At 35.3% G+C, this 19,344-nt stretch overlaps 1 protein-coding gene across 7 annotated transcripts in view; it reads right to left on the reverse strand.

Moving 5' to 3' along the window:
- CDC42BPA (CDC42 binding protein kinase alpha (DMPK-like)) overlaps nt 1–19,344 on the reverse strand; it is a 298,104-nt gene that overhangs the window by 104,867 nt on the left and 173,893 nt on the right. For 6 of the 7 annotated variants that reach the window (XM_010852884.1, XM_010852883.1, XM_010852880.1 and 3 more), the window contains exons 11-12: nt 14,563–14,685; nt 1,761–1,894 (exon numbers count right to left, since the gene is read on the reverse strand). In XM_010852884.1, the coding sequence (XP_010851186.1) occupies nt 1,761–1,894; nt 14,563–14,685 (257 nt within the window). The remainder of the gene's footprint in view (nt 1–1,760; nt 1,895–14,562; nt 14,686–19,344) is intronic. The other variant, XM_010852881.1, reaches the window with a different exon arrangement.

Consider the following 19,344-nt stretch of genomic DNA (forward strand, 5'->3'; position numbering starts at 1 on the left):
TAGCAACTAAGTGAATAATCAACAGTTATATTGATGAATTATAATATTTTATAAGCTTAAAAACAAGCAACACTAATATACTGTTTTGAGCTCAACATTCAGAAAACTAAGATCATGGCATCTGGTCCCATCACCTCATAGGAAATAGATGGGGAAACAGTGGAAACAGTGTCTGACTTTATTTTTTTGGGCTCCAAAATCACTGCAGATGGTGACTGCAGCCATGAAATTAAAAGACGCTTGCTCCTTGGAAGAAAAGTTATGACCAACCTAGATAGCGTACTGAAAAGCAGAGACATTCCTTTGCCAACAAAGGTCCATCTAGTCAAGGCTATGGTTTTTCCAGTGGTCATGTATGGATGTGAGAGTTGGACTGTGAAGAAAGCTGAGCACTGAAGAATTCATGCTTTTGAACTGTGGTGTTGGAGAAGACTCTTGAGAGTCCCTTGGACTGCAAGGAGATCCAACCAGTCCATTCTGAAGGAGATCAGCCCTGGGTGTTCTTTGGAAGGAATGATGCTAAAGCTGAAACTCCAGTACTTTGGCCACCTCATTCGAGGAGTTGACTCATTCGAAAAGACCCTGATGCTGGGAAGGATTGGGGGCAGGAGGAGAAGGGGATGACAGAGGATGAGATGGCTGGATGGCATCACCAACTCGATGGACATGAATTTGAGTGACCTCCAGGAGTTGGTGATGGACAGGCAGGCCTGGTGTGCTGTGATTCATGGGGTTGCAAAGAGTCGGACACGACTGAGCGACTGAACTGAACTGAATATGTGATAAAATTTTTTTAACTAAAAGAATGATTAACATAAAATTCAAAACATCATGAGGGAAGTGGAGAGAAAAGGAAGGAAATGACTACCCAGGGCTATTCCATAAAATAGGTAATGGTCTATTTCTTAAGTTAGATGTTAGGTTTATCTATTATTTATATCAAAACTTATATAATACTATATAACATTATAACTTTATATATATGTATATTTATATATATAATGTTACATTTATTTTGTATATGCCTCAAATGAAAAAAATTTTAAAAAGAATATCTGCTGCCTGTAGGGTATCAGACAAATCATTTAAAATTCTTTATCAATATGTATTTCATTTTAGCACTACCCTCTTCTCAGAATATACTAAAGGATTTTTAATATCAAAACTTATCAAAAATTGGCAAAGTAACCATAAATCTAGATATCAGATGCTCATCCTTATTATGTTAACTAAGTTTGGCTGAGTAATCCTACCTTTAAATACATAATAATAACCATTGCTGCTAAGTCGCCTCAGTCGTGTCCGACTCTGTGCGACCCCACAGCCGGCAGCCCACCAGGCTGCCCCATCCCTGGGATTCTCCAGGCAAGAACACTGGAGTGGGTTGCCATTTCCTTCTCCAATGCATGAAAGTGAAAAGTGAAAGTGAAGTCGCTCAGTCGAGTCTGACTCTTAGCGGCCCCATGGACTGCAGCCTACAAGGCTCCTCCGTCCATGGGATTTTCCAGGCAAGAGTACTGGAGTGGGGTGCCACTGCCTTGTGTGAATAATAACCACTAATAAAATATTATTAAAACAAATAGGACCTCTGCTATAAATTACAAATATTATTAAACTGACCATAAATATAAATGAATTTGTACCAAACACTGTTTGAAAGTGATTCAAGAAAAACATAAAAATTTACTAATGTAATTAATATTAAGAATTAAGATTAAGAATTCAGAAAAGACTTTATCAATCTGTCTATATATTTTTACCTTATTTAATTCTTCCCTTTCTTGTTGTAATGTCTTGATTTGTTTTTCATAAGCCTTGATTTGTCTAAAAGCATCATCTAATTCTCGCTTCACAGAATTAGCTTCTTCAAGTTGCTGTTCCAAGTGACTTGATTCTAAAAATAGGAGACAATGTTTCATTTACTATTTGCATAAAGACAAACACTCAACACCAACTATTTACAATAAATCTTCAAAAACTATCACTGAGTTGCTTTAAACCAAGTTAATTAAGTATCTTGAAATTGGTATTTAGCTTACTGACACCACATGTCACTGACTCATTACAATTAAATGCTTATCAGTTCACTGTAAAGATGGTGAATAGGTAATGCCAGTGTGAAGAGTAAATTTCATGTGCAAAGATATTGCACAAAATTTATGTGCAAAAATATCTTACATATTTATTAGAAAAAAGGCCATACTTTCAAAAAATAGTAACTTCAGAATGAATTAAAAACTTAAAACTTACAAAAAAGAACACAATCAATCAAACAAAACAGGTACATTTTCCTCAACTATTAGTTGGCATTCTTCTGTTGATAATCCTCAAATTACAGTATGATGCTCCAAATACTAATGCTCCAAATCACCCTGCTTGGTTTCACTAGTGGTGAAAGAATAAACTCTGATTTCTACAAGTAAATATTTGAAATAGGCTCAGGGAGTTGAGTAACTTGCCTAAAGTGACATTGCTAAATGAGGATCAGAGTCAACTACAGCCCACCAATCTTACATCAACTCTCCAACTAAAAAGGTAATGCAATTAAAAATATTTAACCATTATCAGTTCAAAAGAGTTATTTTAAAAACAAAATTATTAATGTTAACATATGCTTACATAAAATTTAATAAGTTGATATAAAATATCCCTGACATTAAAAGTAAATTAGCAAATCAAAGAATTAAAGCCAGTGAAAACAGAAATCTAAGCACATTCATTGTTAATTTTGTTCTAGATATTTTCTATTCTTTACAACCTTGTTACTTTGAGTGTCAACTCCACACAAGTAGCATTAGCATCCTCCGGGAGCCTATTAGAAATGCAGAATCTCAGGCCCCACATCAAACCTAATGAATCAGAATCTATATTTAACAAGATTCCCAGGTGGCTCATTTGCAAATTAAAGGTCGGGAATAAATGCACAAAGCATTGGGCATTGTTGAATTTGATGTTTTCAATAAATGAAGAATCCTGTTGAAGAGTATTTCATTTGCATAGAAAGTCCTGAAGTCAAGAAGTCAGCTAAATGTATTCACAAATTTACAAACTAACTGGTTCTGATTCCTTAGATTTATTAAAAGCTTATCTATATTAGGTATTATGAAGTCTAAATACATTTATAGATAGCACAGTTTTTAGCAATTTTGAAAATATCTGCAAAGTTACATTTAATTATTTTCATTTTGTCTTAATAGTATATAATAAAAAATGTTTTCCTTGAAGAACAATAGAAAATATCAATGGATGTTTAACCTTAAAGATCACAGATTTATATTCAGAAAATTACATTTTATCATTTTTTTCAAATTTCAGTTTATGTGGGAATTTTTTTGTTTATACTAATTTCTTTCAAACATCTTTTTTTGTTATTTTAAGTTTTCAGCATTTTTAGAATTTTAACAATTTCTGAAGTAGGTATCAATTTAGTTATTTCCAATAACTTGGAGTCACAATTTAGTATGTGACAGCTTATTTCTGTCATTTTTGGGGTCATTTTAATCAAATTTTATGGGTAAGCTATATCAATCTAGAGTAGAAGCATGGTACATTTAGCAATGCCTTCTGAGAACGCTCACTTCTTTCTTCTACCTTGAAAAGCTCTTCCCTAGCATGCTAAAATCTTTTGTAAATTATTGAGTCATTCATTTATCAAAACTGCTCTTCGTTAGAAACAAAAAAAAAATCAGCATTTCATAAAATGTCTGTATCATATAACTTTTACAGCAAAGTGTATTAAATGTGACCATGTCAATACTCTTTAAGGATATTTTTATTGTTTTATTTCAATACAGGTTAAATTTTAGTTTTATCCCAGACATTTCATGTTAGAAGTTTTACAATGAAGTTGTTAAGGAGATATACAAAATACATGTCAGATTTTCATGATTCATATTTCAGACACTTCAGAAATGTCTAAAGAATTAAAAATATTCATTTAAACATCTGGTAAATTATGAGAAGTACATAAGGAAATGCACTAGATAAAGACGTTGGAAAAGACAAACATACCCAATTGTTTATAAAATCCTCTAATATGGAGAGAAGTATAGTACCTGTAATTTGGAATACACAGAATTTTATATTGCCCCAAAGGAAAAAAAAAAATCAAGAAAAGTCCAGAACATACTGAACTTTGGCCAACTATTATAAAACAGCTCAGGCAGAAGGACCTTCACTTTCACTACAACAAAGAGTTAATTCAATTAAAATTTTGAAAGAAATCCTTAAAGATTAACAAAAATATCTATTAAATATATGTCAACTTGATTTAGTCAAAACATTTAGATGAAATTATTTAAAATCAGTTTTAGTGAATAAAGAGAAAAGCAATACTAGGGGAGTGAGATTAGCTCATACCAACCAAAACGTTCTTAAGTCACTGATGCGAGTAGAATCCTGAAACTCAAGGATTAAATGAGGGCAAAATACACAGCAATTTTCTTTGCACTGTGTAGTATATCTCAATATAAAAGATGGTCTCTGTCTTGAAGGCGATAGGAAGACAAGAGTAACGCTCTTTAAAAAGCAGAAAATCAATTACAAATTGTCGGGCAGGTTATATAGATGACAGAGGAAGTAAGAGACAGGCATGACTAAGGCGTTGCTGGCGGACTACAGTACAGTGGGGTCCACAGGGGCGGACGCCACTGAGCGACTAAGCACATACAAAGCAGCGCTCACGGAGGAGCACGACAGTCTGCAGAGGGGCTCAAACTGGAGGCAGATGAAGGCAGGCAGCACAAAGCACCTCTTTCTGATACGTAAAAGTGGTGTCACAGCTTTTCCATTGTGGTCTTATTTCCTCAAATAACTAGTAACTCTTCTGATGTGAAGAGATTTTACTTCTAAACTACGATGAAGGAAAAGAGTTCCATATTATCCTTCCCTCCATTCACTATTTTTCTCCTCAACTTACATAATGTAGGACACTATGTACATGTATTTGTGTGTTTGTGTGTGTGTGTGAGAGAGTGACACACACAGAAAAGAAGGAGAAAATGGATATAGGGAGACAGAGGAAGGGCAAGGGCATTTTAGAGTTGGAGACACAGACGGTAGTACACTGGCGGGGGCAGCGGCACATACCACCAACTTTGAGGCAATAAAAAGTATGGGGATATAAAGCACATTATAGGTCACAACAGATGTTTTATTTAGAAAACATACCTTTATTTTTCATATAAAAATATTAAATGAAAATATGAATTTTTGTCTGTATATGGTCAATATATATTGTGTGTCTGTTATATGGTATCAGGAAACTGTCCTACTTAAGAGTTTGAAGTGCGATGAGGAAAGCAAATACAAAAAAAAATGCAAATAATTATAAGTGTATTCAATTTTTTTAGGAGTTTAAAAATACTGGGTAACACATAGGGAAAAAAAAAGAGAAAAACATTAATAAATGTTGAGTAATAAAGATCTTGCTTATGAGGTATGTAGAGGCACAAGAGATTGAAGGTGACCTGGACACTTATTTTCCTTTCAAGCCAGGACTAACGCCTCAAGGACTATTCATCAGGCAGGTCCTCAGGGGCCCACTTGTTTTATCTCTTGCTCTTTAAATCAGCAAACTATTTAAGACAGCTTGGATACAATTATGAATGAGACATATCTAACCTCAATTTTACCACTATGCCTCTAGTATCTAGTGTAATTTTTGGTGTACAGAAGCAACTCAACATGTATGTCTATGGACTGAATTAAGAAAGAATAAATGTTGCTGGCAAGAATGTAAGTGGTATAGCCACTGTATGGCAATTCCTAAAAAATCAAACACATAATTAGCATGTAATTCAGGAATTCTGCTTATTATACACCCAAAAAAGACTTTGTACAGATATTTGTACACTCATCTTCACAGCAGTATAATTCACAATAAACAAAAGGTGGAAGCAGCCCAAGGGGTCCATCGGTAAATAGATGGATAAACAAAATGTGGCATACACATACTGTGGAATATCATATTAAGGGAGGAAATTATGACACATGCTGTAACATGGATAAATCTTGAATATACTACACTAAGTGAAATAAGTCAGTCACAAAAGGACAAATATTTGATGATTCTATTTATATGAGTTTCCCAAAGTAGTCAAATTCAAAGGAACAGAAAGTAGAATGGTGGATGCCAGGTATTAGTGGGTGGCAGGAAAAGGAGTTACTGTTTAATGGATCAAGTGTTTCAGTTTGAGATAATGGAAGGTTTTGGAGATGGATGGCGTCGTTGGTTGCACAGCATTGTGAATGTGCTTAATGTTACTGACTGTACATTTAAAAATGGTTAAGATGGCCATTTTTATCTTATGTATTTTCTTACCACCACCAAAAAAAAGTCGCCCAGTTGTGTCCAACCCTTTGTGACTCCATGGACTGTAGCCCATAGGATTTTCCAGGCAAGAGTACTCGAGTGGGTTGCCATTTCCTTCTCCAAAAAGGTTTTAAAAAAACGAATGAATGATATTTCAGAGATGGAATAAAATTGAGAGTATCACTGAGAGTAACACATGATCAAGAAAAAAGTGCTTGGAAAGGAAGAATACTAAAAGGGATATAGCCTTTTTCACTGATTATATTCCAAAATAATGAGAATAGTCCTATAAGCACTGAACTTAAAGAGAAGTTAGGAATAAAGGAAGGACATTAGTCAACCAATAATTTAACGGCCATCAATCTCCCCAGTTGGGTAATTCCAGGGACCATTTATTTGCAGGTAAGGGATGTAAGCATGTTGGAAATTGCCTATAAAGATACAATGCAGGAACACACATTAGGAAGTGGTCAGAAATTTCCAAGAATGAGATTTCATTTAGTCATTTATTTACTCAGTCATCAACAAATATTGATTTAGGGATTTTTATGTGCCAAGCACTATTACAGGCACTTCAATATATCAAAGAATACAATATTCAAAGTCACTGTTTTCAAGGAGCTTACAGTCTAGTAGAGAGGTGAGGGAAGTAAAGCAATATACAAATTAAAAAAAAATTGGTGGTGGTGAAGTTTCACAGTGTGTCAGGACACTGAAACTACACAGTGCTAAGTTCTCTGGCTTTTCTTTTTGGTTCTTATTTCATAGACTCAGAGCTGAAGAAACCAGCAACCCAGAAATTCTAACAGAAACAGAGAATAAAGGCCCAAAGGTTACTCTTTGTAGCCAAAGAACCAAGTAAGGGGCAAACTAGCAAGACAGGAAAGTTTTAGAAAATAACCACTCTGCTCAAGTTAAACACAACAGAAAGCACTGGGGCCCCATGCCCACCTATGTCATACGTCAGCCAGGGACAAGTGAGGAGCTAAATTCCCAATCCAATTTCCAATTGGGTATATGCCCAAACACACCTGAGGGTAAGTAGAGAAGGGAGAGCAGGATTTTCAACCACCTTGGCTGGTAACAAGCCTCTTTTCACACAAGTGTCAGTGAAAACTACAGGGAGAACCAGGATGTCCACCCCCTACCCAGCAGTAATGACGATCTTCCCCTTCTCCCTATTGGGGTGCCATCAGAAAAGAGCTTTCACCATCGCCCAGCAGTAATAAGGCCACCCCTATCATAGTATTAGGCAGTGGGCTGGAACTTCCATTCCCTTCCAGGAATAACAAGGAGCCCTTCATTGGGTGTCAAAGGAGGCCAGGTGGGGAAACTGGATTTCTACCTCCACCTGGCAATAAGGAGATGGTAACCTCCTCTCCATTGCTGGAGTGGTGTCCAGAAAAGCCAGCTAACGTGGAAGGTTAAATAAGATCTGCTGTCATTAATCAAAACCACTCATCCTACCAAGAACTAGAAAAATCTCAATTTGAATAAGAAAAGAAAATCAATGGATGCTGACACCAAAATATTTAACAAAGATGTTAGAATAATCTGATAAGATATTAACACATCTATGATAAAAATGCTTCAATAAGCAATTATACACATATTTGAAACAAATGAATAAACAGAAGACCAGAGCAAAGACAAAAAAATCTCAGCAAAGAAACGGAAGGTTAAAGAACAAAATGGAAATTTTAGACATTAATAAAATAAAAATCTTGACAGGTGGATTCTGCAGCACAGGGGAGGTGTCAAAGGCGTCCGTGAACTTGAAGATAAAACAACAGAAATTGGCCAATCTGAATAACAGGAAAAAAATAAAATAAAAACAAAAATGAACAGAACCTCTGGGAGCTGTGGGATGATTAACAAAAGATCTTACACCTGTGTCATCAGAGTCTCAGAAGAAGAGAAAGTAGGCAGGTCTGTAAAAGTACTTAGAGAAATAGTCTAAAAAATTCTGAAATTTGGCAAGACTGATAAACCTAAAGATTCAAGAAGAACAAACACAAAATAGAACAAACCCAAAGAAATTCATGCCCAAACACATCATTAAACACATGAAAACTAAAGAAAAAGAAAAACTGTGCAAGCAGTCAAGAGAAAAACACCTTGTGTAAAGGGGAAAAAAATACTCAGAATGACAGTGAATGTCTCCTCAGAAAACATGAAACCTAGAGGAAGCAGTATGGTATTTTTCAGATGCTTAAACAAACAAACAAAAAAGCTAGAAAACTTACAATATAGACTATGTCCAGCAAAAATATTTTTTAGGAATAAAGGGAAAATCAGGACATTCTTTGATAAAGAAAAATGAAGAGAATTTGTTGGTAGCAGACCTTCCTTTAAAAAATAGTTAAAGTCTCTAAATAGAAAGCAAACAACAAAACAAGGAATTCAACAATATCAGGAAGAAAGAAGAGCATCATATAAAAATATGGGTAAATAAAATGGAATTTTTTTCTCACCTTAAGTTTTCTAAATTATATTTCATAGTTTAAGAAAACATAACCTTGTCTGATGTGCTTCTAAAATAGCTGAAGAGGAAATAATTAAAACAATTAAATAATAAACCGAGAGAATAAGTAGCTGTCATCAACATAAAATAGATTGTAATATGATATTTTATGCATGCCTTATGGAAATCACAAAGCAAAAATCTTCAGGAGCTACACAAAAGAGAAAGAGAAGGAAATCAAAGCACCACTATGGAAAAATCATCAATTCACTGAGCGCCAAAGAATTGATGGTTTTGAACTGTGGTTCTGGAGAAGACTCTTGACAGTCCCTTGGACAGTAAAGAGATCAAACCAGTCAATTCTAAAGGAAATCAACTCTGAATATTCATTGCAAGGACTGATGCTGAAGCTGAAGCTCCAATACTCTGGCCACCTGATGTGAAGAACTGACTCACTGGAAAAGACCCTGATGCTGGGAAAGATTGATGGCAGGAGAAGGGGATGACAGAGCATGAGATGGCTGGATGGCATCACTGACTCAATGGACATGAGCTTGAGCACACTCTGGGAGATGGTGAAGGACAGGGAAGCCTGGCATGCTGTAGTCCATGGGGTCACAAAGAGCTGGACACAACTGAGCAACAACAGTAACAAATGAAGTCAGTAAGAGAGGAAGCCTGGAACAAAGGAACTATAAAATTGTCAGAAAACATAAGATGACATTAGTAAATCCATACCTACTCAATAATTACTTTAGATATAAATGGATCACATTCTCCAATAAAGACCTCAAGTGACTGAATGGATAAAAAACCAATACCCAACTACCTGCTGCCTATGAGACACACATAGGCTCAAAATGCAGGAATGGAAAAAGGTATTCCATGCAAATGGAAACCAACAGAGAACAAGGGTAGCCACACTTTTATCAGACAAAATGGAAGATAAGTAAAAAATAGTAACAAGAAACGAAAAAGGTTATTATATAATAATAAAGGGGTCAACTCATCAACAGGATACAATAATTATAAATTTCTATGACCCCAGTATTGTAGTGCCTAAATATATTAAGCAAATGCAATAGATCTGAAGGGAGAAATAGACAACAATACAATAACAGTAGGGGACTTCAGTGCTCTACTTTCAACCATGGATACACTATCCAGACAGAAAATCAATGAGGAAACACTGGACATGGCTTATATTTCAGACCACTAGGACCTAACCAAAAAATTCCAACCAACAGCAGCACACATACAGTCTTCTCAAACACTGGAACATTTCTTCAGGGTACATCAAGTTAGGTTACAAAACAAGTCTTAACAAATTTAGAAAGACTGAAATCATACCAAGGAATTTTTCCAACCACAAAATATGACACTAGAAATTACTAAAGAGAAAAACTGGAAAAATTCACAAAAATGTGGAAAGTAACACATTCCTGAGTAACCAGTGGGTCAAAAAGAAATTAAAAGCGGAACTTCAAAAAAAATCTGGAAACAAATGAAAATATAAAAAATATATCAAAACTTATGGAATGCAGCAAAAGCAATTCTAAGAAGGAAGTTCACAGCATTAAACACAGCAAAACAAAACAAAACTCAGGACACCTAGCTTTACAGGTTAAGCAACTAGAGTAAGAATACTGAATTAGTAATCAAAGTCGTCCCGACAAAGAAAAATCTAGGGCTTGATGACTTTACTGGTGAGTTCTACCAGACACTTTAATAAGAGTCAATGTCAGTTCTTCTTAAACTCTTTCAAAAAATAAAAGAGGGAGTACTCTCAAACTCATTTTACGAGGCCAGCAATACAACAATTATGCTGACACCACAGCCAAAAGCAAAAATCAATAAATGAGACTACATCAAACTAGAAAGCTTCTGCACAGCAAAGAAAACCATAAACAAAATTAAAAAGCAACATACAGGATGGGAGAAAATGTTTGCAAATCAAATATCTGACAAAGTATCTGTGAAAATCAATAGAAGCCTCACTAAAATGGAGTTGGGAGGCCAGATGGGGGAAACTCAACACAGACCTCTCTACATCAATTACAGAAAGAACTGTCAATTATAGACAAAGCATCAATTACAGGCCCCAACGGGAAAGACAGTATATCACATCTCATACAAAAAATCAACTACCCCAGGAACTCAGCCAATGAGAAACCATCGTCACCCTAAACTCTCACTTTTCCCCAATGAACTTTCATTCAAAACAATCTTTCTCAACTTTCTCATTTTTCTCTATAAAATAATGTTCCTCTACTTTGTTAGACTTGGCTATGGATTTTGCTGTGGCTTGCTTGCCCTATTGCAATTCTCTGGTATTCCCAAGTAAACCCATTTTTTCTGGAAAAATAACTGACTTTTATTTTTAAGGTCAACAAGTTAATAGAGACAAATAATCCCATCCAAAAAGGGGTAGAGGAGCTAGAGACATTTTTCTAAAAAAAGACATACAGACAGCCAACATGAAAAGGTGTTCAACATTACCAATTATCAAGGAAATGTAAATCAAACCACAGTGAAACATTATCTCACACCTGTCAGAATGGCTGTCATCTAAAAGATAAGAAATAAAAAGTGTTGGCAAAGATGTGGAAAAAAAGGAACCCTTTTGCAGTACTGGTGGAAATGTAAATTGGGGCTCCTACTACAGTAAACAGTATGGAGAGGCTTCAAAAAATTAAAAACAGAACTACCATATGATCCAGCAACACTACTTCTGGTATTTATCAGAATGAAACAAAAACACTGACTTAAAAAGATGTGTGCACTCTCATATTCATTACAGCATTATTTAAAGTAGCCAAGACACAGAAGCAAGCTAAGTGCCCACTGATGGATGAATTGATAAAATGTGTGTGTGTGTGTGTGTGTGTATGTGTGTGTGTGTGTGTAACAGAATATTTTTCAGTTATAAAAAAATAAAAGAAATTTTGCCATTTGTGACAATATGAATTGGACCTTGAGCACATTATGCTAACTGAAATCAGACAGAGAAAGACAAATACGGTAAAATCTCACTTATAGTTGGAATCTAAAACAACACCACCAAACTGAACTCATGGATATAAAGAATACTGGTGGTTCTAAGAGACGGGGTGCAGGGTATATTAAAGGAGGGAAGATGGTCAAAAGATACAAACTTCCAGTTATATAATACATAAACACTGGGGATGTAATGTAAAACACTGGTGTCTACAGTAAATAATACCATACTGTATATTTCAAAGTTAATAACAGAATAGATCTTATAAGTCCTCATCACACACAAAAAAAAGAAAATTGAGACTATGTATGGTGATGGAAGTGAACTAAACTTACTAAGGTGAATATTTCACAACATATACAAATACTGAATTGTTATGTTGTACATCTGAAACTAACATAATGTTACATGTCAATCATATTTAAAAAAAACAAAAAAGGAAAAGCAAACTAAAAACTCAGAAAAAGGTAATACAAAAAAGGAGAAAAAAACACAACAAAGACCAGTATCTCTCATGTATACAGATTAAAAAAATCCTTAACACAATATTGAAAATAGAATTAATTTATAAAAATAAATATACACCATGACCAGGGATGTATATATTCCAGGAATATAAAGTTGATTTAATATTTCAAAATCAACCGATTTAATTCACCATAGTATAAGGTTAACTAAGGGAAAAAACACATGCTTACATCAATCAATGCAAAAAATATATTTGACAAAGTTCAATATCTATTCATGAAAAACCCTTAGAAATGTAGAAATAGAGGAGAGTTTCTATAATATAAAAAGCTTGATAAAGAGTATCTATAAAAATTCTACAGCTAATATTACACTTAAAGGTGAAAGACTTAATGCTTTCCCCCTAAGATAGGAAAGAAAACCAGGACATCTGTTCTCACCACTCTTCTGCAACAAAGTGCTACAAGTTCTAGCCAGTAAGATAAGAAAAGAAAAAGCACCCAGATCAGAAAGGGCAAAAGAAAATTGTTCATATTGCAGCTGCATAATGGTCAGCAAAGAAAACCCCAAGGAATCTTAAAAACAAAACCAAAAAACCCTCCTAGAACATATTAGTGAGATGCGCTGTGCTGTGCTTAATCGCTCAGTCGTGTCCGACTCTTCCCACCCCATGGACTGTAGCCCGCCAGGCTCCTCCATGGGGATTCTCCAGCTAAGAATACTAGAGTGGGTTGCTGTGCCCTCCTCCAGGGGATCTTCCCAACCCAGGGATTGAACCCAGATCTCCCGAGTTGCAGGCGGATTCTTTACCATCTGAGCCATCAGGGAAGCCCATTAGTGAGATAGGTCTATGTAAACAAGTTTTCCAAATCCGTATCACCTCTTTGAAGACATCTTAGTAACCATACTATCTGGTGCCTTGTGTTCCACTGCTTTTTTAGTGCCATAAAACTTAAATATACTAAGTGCTACATAATGTTTCGGTGTTGACATCAAAGTAAATTTTTCTATTTATAATATTCCAAATCTTATTCATTTTTAGAAAGAAAAATCTACAGAAATTTGATGAAGATATTTTTCTTAAAAGAGCTACTTAAAAAAAGAGAACAGCATAAATTATGCTCAAATTTTAAATCTCCTTGTGTCTTAATATTTTATTTTAAATAGTCCTTTTTATAAAAGACACTGTCAGATTCCTTCTTTTCTTTACTTGTTTTGGCCTAAAACCACTTTTCTAGAGAGGTCTGACTTTCCTAGCTAAAACAGTATCTTTTTTCTTCCCTCTACTCTCTCTTTCTCTCCCTATACTTACTGAGATCATGTGATACCTTTAAATCCTGCAAAAGGTTCACTCACAGAACAAACCAAAGACGGAACAGTCAGTAAGACTCCATTGATCAGGCAATGAGCCCTCCTCAGCTCTTTATTTCTCTATCCTCATCTCCACCCATTCCACCTGCTTCCTCATTCTGCTCTAGCCACACGGTCTTCTTACGTTTAATTTGAACTCACAAGGCATAGTTTTGACTGTAGGGATTTTGCACTGGTTGAGCTGTCTTCTTGGATCATGTGTTTCCCATTTAACTGTCTGGTTAATCCCCTTTACCTTTTTCAATATTTTGCTCATGTGGACTACCCTATTTAAAACAATAAAACTTATCATCTTAGACTTTAGACCCACTCTCCTTATTCTCCTCTATTTGTAAGCACTTATCAGCTTGCAACATACCATATTATTCACAAAGGTGCATAGTTATTGTTTCATGTCTCATGTTTGCCCTTCACTCCAGTAAGAATTTTTATTGGTTTGTTTAGTACTGCATCCCAAGAACATAAAATAATGCCTAGTACATAAATATTTATTGAATGGAATAAATGATGAATAGATATAATAGGCATATCAACAATTATCATAATTAATTTCAATTAACTTCAGCAATACACTGAAAAATGAACCACTCATTTAAATGCTTTGCCAGACAAGTTTTCACTAATTATTCCAAACTAATAGGTCCTCCCAAAAAGTCATGTTTTTTCACTTAAATCTGGGTAAGGTGCTCCTCTTTGTGCACTCTCCATGTACCTGTGTTTATCTTCTGACCTTTGTCGACGTACTGCAAAAAACTATTTCTTTATCTTTTTCCAAGACCAAAACATGAGCTCCTTGACAGCAGAGCCATTCTTGTTTGCTTTTCCCTCACTGGCATACAGCTCACATCACTTAACACATAACAGGTACTCAATAAATGTTTTTTTGTGTGTGAATAAAACACTTAAAAATATCTACTAAACTGAATTAATAATGAATCAGGAATTTACCTCTTACTTGTTTCCTTAGTTTTTCAATTTCTTCTTTTAAGCTTTTTATTTCTAAATCTTTGCTTGCTGTTAGCGGACCATCAGCAGTTGAATACTGCAGAGCCTGGACAGTCTGCGTTGACTCTTTAAAAAAAGAAAGAATGAGAAATATACCCACATTCTAAAATTGAAAAACTAATGCCAATATATTTCTTTTCTAGGGAAATCTTTACTTAATTCAACTGGTCAAAGCCATCTACCCACTGACAAAAAAAGCATGTAAACAGATTAAAATTAAATCACAAAACTCCACTAGAGTTATAATGTCACTAGAATTATAACTATCTACCTTCTAATATAGGTGGTCTTCAGTTTTAAATACTGTTGGTACACTCTGCCAGTGAGTCGACCATTCAGTTCCCTTTCATCCTAGCATAAACTGTCATCAAAATGTATGTCAGGTGATATATGAAAAACTGAGTCTGGTGTATGATGAGAGGTTTAAAGATGTTAATACAAAACATGTAGAAGAGCTGGCCTTCCAAATGTCATGTATGAAAATGGAGGCCCACCTACAGATGACTTGGTTCATCAGCTTAGCTAAAATAGGGATAATTATTTTAACTTGTTCTAATTGAAAGATAAAAAGTACTAAAGAAGCATTAAATATAGTCAGGCATATTTCCACACACCATCAAAAGAAAAAAAAGAAATGGTCCTAAAATAATTATTCTGCCAGCTCATGGAAAGATCCCAAATAGTAAATTTCTACCTCATCATAATTTTTTTGTTAGCACAAATCATTACTGATCGCTTTAGATTACTAATCTTATGCACACATTGCTTTAGGTAACCTATTACTTATATACATATATTACTTATTTATAAGACTCTGATGCTGGGAGGGATTGGGGGCAGGAGGAGAAGGGGACGACAGAGGATGACATGGCTGGATGGCATCACTGACTCGATGGACGTGAGTCTGAGTGAACTCCGGGAGTTGGTGATGGACAGGGAGGCCTGGTGTGCTGCGATTCATGGGGTCGCAAAGGGTCAAGACATGACTGAGCGACTGAACTGATCTGAAAACTCCAAGGGACTGTGACCTTCAGAAGATGGAGATCTTCTAATTTATATTCATCATCTGTATAGAGAACAGTATCATTATATTCACATGATGGTGGTCCATATTTGTTAATTTGAATTAAAGGTGTAAGATACACCATATTGTGCATTCAATCACGACCTTTCACATCCAGTATTTTTTACACATTTCTTTTTCTTTGGTTTCAAAAACATGTCAAAAATTGGTACATTCTGTATTTATTATTTTTAAGAAACATTTTTTCTTTTTTTTTAAGACATCTAAGTTGAGAGTAGAAAATGGGGAGGCATAAACGTATCCACTGGACATTAGGTGGTTTTTTCCTTCAACAACCCCCACACTGCAGGCTATGGAGGTGCAGGAGGTATCCTTGTTCCTCTTTGCCATCTCTGTCCTTCCCATAAATCCAAGATCTTCTAAAATGCCCATTACCTGTTTATCATAGTTACCCACTGTCCTTCTTTTCATTACAACTCTTTTTATTATTATCTTTAGTGACTTTAACACAAAAGAGACAACCTATCCAGCTGGCTTCACAGGCACACACATCTGCTATGCAGCCACTATTAGGGCTGTTTACCCAGCAGCTATTCCTCTCTCCAGGTGTTTTAATTAGCGGTCAGGACTTTGAAACAACTATTATTAATAAAGAAAACAAATGAAAAAGTAAACAAAAAATGGGGAATTTCAATGGAGAACTGAAAACTGTAAGAATAAAGCAAATGGATATTCCTGAACTAAAAGAGACAATATCTGAAATTAAGACTCATTGAATGGATTCATATCAGAACAGATATAGCAGATGACAAGACAAATGAACCTAAAGGCAAGTCTATAGAGAATTAAGCACAAAAAAACCTAACAATGGAAGAAATGAGACTGAGAATAAAAGGAATAAGGGATACAGTCTAAGATATATGTAACTGGAGTCCCAGAAAGAGAGGAGATTGTGAATGGAGCAAAAGAAATATTCAGAGATTATGAACAGAATTTTCTAAAACTGATGAAAGATATCAATCAAGTATTCAGAAGCTCAGTGAATCCCAAACAGGATTTACATTAATACAAAGAAACTTTACCAGGTAGATCATAGCCATCCTGCTTGAAATTGAAGTTAAGGAGAAATACTTAAAAACGGCTAGAGTATATTTAAGAAACCAAGACTAACAGCTGACTTCTCAAATGTACTGGAAATCAGAAAACAATGCCATGAAATCTGTAGAGCATTGAAAGAAAACACCTTCCAAGCTAGAATTCTAAACCAGCAAATATTCTTCAAAAATGAAGGCATCGCAGACAAACAAAATCTGAGTGATTGAGTCACAACACATGTAATCATAAGAAACACTAAAGGAAATTTTCAGACTAAAGAAAAAAGGTTCTGGATGGATACATGGATCACCAGGAGAAAATAAAGAATACAAAAAGAGTAAACATGTGGGTAAATAAAAAGCTATTTTATAAATAAATGAGTATAAAGCAAGAATAAAATAAAAGTATTGAAAGGTTTACAACACAGAAACAGGTAAACTATAAAACAACGACATAAAGGGCTGTCATAAGGGTCTGATACTGTTTGTGAAGTGGTAAAATAAAACTTATTTAAAAGACATGTAAGACCTAACGGAAAAAAAGGGAGCTGAATATTGACTGAATATTCAATATTCAAATAGACAGTAAATATATGAAAAGATATCAACCTTATTACCTACAAGGAAAATACAAATTTAAAATCATAGCAAAACTCCAATATACAGATATCAGAATGGTTAAAATTTTGAAAAGCTGACAATATCTAGTTCTGATGGGGATATACAGTAAGTGAACTCCGGGAGTTGGTGATGGACAGGGAGGCTTGGCGTGCTGCGATTCATGGGGTCGCAAAGAGTCAAGACATGACTGAGCGGCTGATCTGATCTGACACAGATATTCAGACCATTTCATCCAAGATGTTGTTGTTGAACATTTGAGTTATTTCCAGATATTGACTATTTTAAACATGGTTTCTGTGAATGTTGTTATATATTTCTTTTGATGGTCATATGTACTTATTTCTCTTGGATATCTACCTAGCAGTAGGATTTCTGGGTCATGGGATAGTGTATTTTCAGCTTTAGAAAATGTTGCAAAGAGTTTTCAAAAGTGATTAATTGTATCAGTAGTTTCGCTAATAATGTATGAGTTTCACTTACTGTATCATCATTGGATAATTTGTTTTAGTATTTATGTACAATATAATACTATACTAAGCAGCAGTTTTAAAAAAGGACACACTACTGATATACACATAACATGGAAAACCCTGTTACCATAAAAATAGACACAAAAGACAATATACTGTATGAACATGCATACTGTATGAAATGTAGATACTGTATGGCTTCAAGAAAAGGTAAAATTCACGCTGAAAAATTCTGAATACTGTTTACTTCAGAGTTGTAGGTTACAAACTGGGAAGAGAGCATGATGGAACTTGATGCTATGCAAGAAATGTTCTGTATACTGACTGGGGTGGAGGTTACATAAAGGTACACTAATACAAACATTTATACGGAGTACACCTTAGAATGCTTGTCCACTTATGCGTATCACCGTTTAAAAGTCAAAACTGAGTGACATCAGTGTCACATCCCTGTGAGTCATTCCTTTTTCCTCCCCACTTCAATTTACAATTAATTGGATATCCACAGCTGAACAAAAGTGCTTCTGCACTGCACCCACATCTGAAAGTGGGTGGACTGGACCTTGGAGGAGGCTGCAGATCCAAGGTACTGGCAGCAGTGACCTCTCGAGCAGAGGAGGTAGAAAGTGAAAGTGATGAGTGAGAGCAAAGTGACTGTGATGAGGGCCACAGCTGGAGGATTTCTGAAGGGGAGGGGGAGGGTAAGAAAGGAAAGAAGGCAGGCAAAGAGAAATGAAGGAATGCATTTCCTGCTGTCTGTCCACAAACCTCTGGGTTCTTCCACCAAAAAGGTCCAGGTACCAAGCATACACTTCCTAGACTCTGCCAACAGCTTTTACCATGCACACACTCCGAACTTTAGTGGTGAGTCAGCTTTGGGAAGAGAAACCCAAAATTTGTGCTATAGCGCCACCTTTTGGAAGGCAAAAGAACGGCTTCTTATTGCCAATCTGTTGAATTAAGGGTCAAAGGAAAACTTCACCTAAAAAGAAAGGTGTTTGCTACTTTAATGTTATGGCAGAGACACATTTCATGAAACACTATGAAAACCCATGTAATATAGTATCCAAAAAGGAAAATGACAATTTTCTAGGCAACCGTCTCAAAGATACAGAATACTGCAGTATTTATTATTTTGCAGAATTCAAAATAATTACGAAGAAATTCAACAAGCTACAAGAAAACACAGAAAGGCAACTCAGTGAAGTCAGGAATAAAATTAACGAATAGAAGGAGCACTTACTAGAGAGACTGATATTACAAAAAAGAACAAAACAATAATCCTGGAGCTGAAGAACTCAATAGGTGAGAGGAATACTGGATTAGAAAGCACTGGGAGTAGAACAGATCAGATGGAAGAAAGAATAAGCCATATGGAGGACAGGAATTGAGAAATGATTCAGGTGTAAGGGGAGTGAGAACTAAGTTTTTTTTTAAAGTGAAAACTGACAAGAGTTATCAGACTGCATTTAAAAAGTAAAAATAAGAATAATAGGTATACCAGAAGGAGAAGAGA

The sequence above is a fragment of the Bison bison genome, unplaced genomic scaffold (assembly GCF_000754665.1).
Source record: "Bison bison bison isolate TAMUID 2011002044 unplaced genomic scaffold, Bison_UMD1.0 scf7180017864317, whole genome shotgun sequence".
Classification (NCBI taxonomy): Eukaryota; Metazoa; Chordata; class Mammalia; order Artiodactyla; family Bovidae; genus Bison; species Bison bison.